Raw genomic sequence first — 3,951 nt, 5'->3', positions numbered from 1 at the left:
CTCACCCTCCTACAGACCCTAGGAACCAGGAGTGCCTCCGAGGGCCCGAACAAGGCGTTTATGCTAAAAACCTTCACCCCTCTCCAGGCAGCGCCCGGTTACCACATGGCCAAACTGATCATCAAGTTGGTCACGTCCATCGGCGACGTCGTCAATCATGACCCAGTTGTGGGTGACAGGTTGAAAGTGATCTTCCTGGAGAACTACCGCGTGTCCTTGGCTGAGAAAGGTAACTCTGGAAGCCCGTGTCAGACAGAAAACTCACCCCTGCCCAGGAACGGGCGCTGTACTGGCCCCCGGGCCTTTCGTCCTCAGCCGGTTCAGCTCTGCCTGGACACCCAGACCTCACCAGCCAGGCTGCAGGCGAGCAGGGAACGGCTTTGGAGAGTGCTCCCTGTGCAGTGTGGAGGACTCAGTGTGTCCCGGGGCACCTTGCATGTCACAGGCAGTATCATCCCCCATCTGGGCACCCTCACTGCCGTGCCTGCCTGGCCTGCCCTCTGTACCCTCCCTCCCCTGCCCTTTCCTCCTGCCCATCAGCCATGCCTTCTGCCCTGGGCCCCTCTGCTGGCAGGACATGCACCAGGCCAGTGGGGGTGTGGGCCCACAGCTTCCCCCAACCCCGCTGCCCCTCCTCCGCCCACGTCCTTGCTCCTCACTGCCTGCCTGCTCTTGGGCCCACCACTGTTCTCAGGTGGCAGCACCTGCCTCATCTGTGCTTCCTGAGGGCAGCCTGGGCCGCTCCTGGGGAGACCCTGGGATGCGCTGCCACATGCCCTGGAGCCCATCGGTTCCCACCCCTATGGGCCCTTCTGGGCAGGAAAGTGATTTGCCCAGCAGATGGTGGGAGATCTGAGCCTGGCCTTCTCGTGCTCCCCTCCTGCCGCCGAGGGCCAAGGGTCCCCGCTAGTTCAGGCCGCCTGGACTTCCCAGGCTGCCATGGTGTAGGTGAGAGGGCTGATCCGCTGTTGTCTTACAAGCTCAGTGGTGGAGGGGGGTCCCTGGGCACCGTCCCTGTGGCCTGGCTGCTGCCTTGGTGTCCATGTCGCTCCCCCTCTTTAGTGGTGCCTGGCCAGCGAGGTCCCTTGAGGCACTCACGGGCCGGCTTGCCTCCGACTTGGCCAGGAACTCCAGTGGCGTGGCTCTTCCTTCCCTGCTCCTCTGACTGAAGCGTCTTCTCTCCCCCACGCTGCCTGAGGCTTCCCTCATGTGTCTTTGGGGCCAGCTGACTCCTGCTCATCTTTAGAGCAGGCCTTCGGGCGCCTGGTCTGGAGTCTGATGCTGGCTTCAGGGCCCTGTTCTCCCCAGCACTGTTGCTGTGGCTGGGCTGCAGCCCGAGATGAGGGCGGAGAGCAGGTTGTATAGTCACTGTGTGCAGTCACAGCGTGCCTGGGAGCAGTGACCAGTCCCGAGGGACAGGCACAGAGAAAGTGCAGGGCCGTGGCATCTGGCAGCTGCTGGTGCCCACGAGGTCGCCACCCCTCAGCCTCTCCAGCCCTCTGGCGCTCTGCAATTCTACATTCCTCCTGAAAGGATCCAGGGAGCTGCTGGGGCTGATCAAGGTCATGGGGATCCAGGGAGTGACGTCGTCAGCGAGCCAGGACTGGCTCCTTAGCTAGGCCTGGTTTTGGGAAGGTTTTGGTGCAGAGATCCTTTGCCACCTGGGGGGCTCCTCAGGAGCCTCCATCTTGGACCCTCTGCCGCAAGGCTGCCCCAGTCATGAAGGGGAGCCCTGCAGAGGCAGGTAGCCGTGTCCAGCCTGGTCCCCTGTGGGAGTGGGAGCGGGAGCGGGAGCAGGGGCTGGAGCGCGGCCACCACATTGGTCCCTCCATGCCCCAGCCCTGGGTGGATGGGCCGGCTCGTCCTGCAGTGAGCCTTGTGGCTGAGGACATTGGGGTCCTGTTCCTGTGCTCCCCTCCACAGTGATCCCGGCCGCTGATCTGTCGCAGCAGATCTCCACTGCAGGCACCGAGGCCTCGGGCACAGGCAACATGAAGTTCATGCTCAATGGGGCCCTCACCATCGGCACCATGGACGGCGCCAACGTGGAGATGGCCGAGGAGGCTGGGGCTGAGAACCTCTTCATCTTCGGCCTGCGGGTGGAGGATGTCGAGGCCCTGGACCGGAAAGGGTGCGAGCCCCCTCCTGTGCCCCTGGGCACCTGGCAGCGTGAGGATGGAGAATGAAGGGTGTTGGGCTGGGGGTATTGGCTGGACCGGGCTCTTGGGGCCAGGCCACGGTGTGCCAGGGTCAGTGCCTGCCCAGGGCTGTGTGCCTGCCTGCAGGGGTGACCATTCTCTCCAGGTGCACGGAGTGGACGGGGTCCGGGCTCTGGGCGAGGCCACGGGGATGCTGGGCTGCTGCTGTCTTGGCTCTGAGGCTGAATCCGTGGGGTCCAAACCAGGGGCTCCTCCTCCAGGAAAGGCCTTTTCCCCCTGGGGAAGGTCTCCTAGAGGGACGCCCCCTGGGGCACAGGCTGGACGCAGCCCCACACAAATGGGCTAGGGCTGGGCGGGATCTCCACTGCCAGGGGTGCTCTGTCGGAGCACTCTGCTGATCTGGGGCTTGCCTGCTGTTGAGGTTCCCTAGTCTAATTGTAACTGTTACAAATAGTTTAAAAATAGCATTTTGGAAACATTGGGGCAGCCGGGGATCCTGAAGACAGTACCCAGAGCTTCATCCACCTTCTCCCCGCGCCCCTCCGTTGGCTGCACTGAGCTCGGAGCACTGGTCCTCCTGCAGCCCACACTCCATTGCGACTCCACCAGGCTCTGTTACTGTCTTTCCCATCCCAGGATCCCATCAGGGCACTCAGCTGTGTGTGGCCATTAGGTCTCCCCAGTGTCATTTGGTCTGTGACAGATTCTCAGTCTTTCCTTGTTCTTCATGACCTGGACGTTCATGAGGAATCCGGCACGGGCCTGATTCCAAGCGATAATTACAAATACAAGGCAGTGTTGCCTGATTGTCTTGAAGTGCTGGGGAGCCCGTGAGGCCTCAGGTGCAGTCAGGTGAAACTGCACATGCCATCTGAAGTCAGAGCTGCGCCTTACCGGCCCGAGCACACAGGCCTATGCACCCTTTCTGCACCCTCACACAGCTTCTCCCGCCCAGGCCCCGTCCTGGGATGTCCATGTCTGCCCATCCTTCCCTCACCCACTTAGCTCTGCCTTGTCCTGTCTGGTCTTGCTTGCGTTTTTCCTTTTCCATCTTTGAGGTCCCCGCCAAGGGTGCTCCACTTCACTTCCTGCCACCCTGGCAGTCTGTTTTTCAAAAGCTCTGCCCAGGATTTCACAGTGAGCCAAGTTCTGAGTGGCCCTCTCCACTAGGAATGTGGCATGAGCCAGTATATCCTAGCAGATCTGCTAGTGATGACATTTCTTTAACAGTCAAAGGAGCAGATGGGATTGGCTTTAGGCTGACTTCACATCTCTGCTCGAGTGGGTCCCTGCTCAAGGGCCTCATAGCCACCCATGGCCACTGGCTGCTGCCCTGGACCATGCAGGCTTTGAGCTCCCAGGGCCATCCTGGGGCAGGGGCTGTGCCAGGCAACAACGTGGCTTGTCCCTCAAGGTGGCCCACCTGGGGCGCTGGCTGCTGACTCCTGGCCCATTGCCTCGCAGGTACAATGCCAGGGAGTACTACGACCGCCTGCCCGAGCTGAAGCAGGCTGTGGACCAGATCAGCAGTGGCTTTTTTTCTCCCAAGGAGCCAGACTGCTTCAAGGATGTCGTGAACATGCTGATGTACCATGACAGGTGGGACTGACTGCGCCCTGGTTGGCCGGCTGGGAGGGAGGGAGGGAGAGAGGGGTCCTCTTTGTGGGTTGGATATTGCACCTTGTTTGGGGAGTGAAACCCATGCTTTCAGGACGTCTCCACTGTGCCCATGAGACCTTACTGGGCAGAGCCTTAGACTCCAGCTGGGAGTTTGCAATGGCCTGTGGCAATG

The 3,951-nt window shown here is 61.4% G+C and overlaps 1 protein-coding gene across 1 annotated transcript in view; it reads left to right on the top strand.

Moving 5' to 3' along the window:
- Positions 1 to 3,951, top strand: part of PYGB (phosphorylase, glycogen; brain) — a 55,016-nt gene that overhangs the window by 37,775 nt on the left and 13,290 nt on the right. The window contains exons 15-16 of the mRNA XM_011992901.1: positions 88 to 229; positions 1,924 to 2,131. Of these exons, the coding sequence (XP_011848291.1) occupies positions 88 to 229; positions 1,924 to 2,131 (350 nt within the window). The remainder of the gene's footprint in view (positions 1 to 87; positions 230 to 1,923; positions 2,132 to 3,951) is intronic.

This window comes from Mandrillus leucophaeus, unplaced genomic scaffold (assembly GCF_000951045.1).
Source record: "Mandrillus leucophaeus isolate KB7577 unplaced genomic scaffold, Mleu.le_1.0 Scaffold1109, whole genome shotgun sequence".
In the NCBI taxonomy this organism is placed as follows: domain Eukaryota; kingdom Metazoa; phylum Chordata; class Mammalia; order Primates; family Cercopithecidae; genus Mandrillus; species Mandrillus leucophaeus.
The sequence above is the reverse complement of the archived record's forward strand: the minus strand, read 5'-3'. Positions and strand labels throughout refer to the sequence as shown.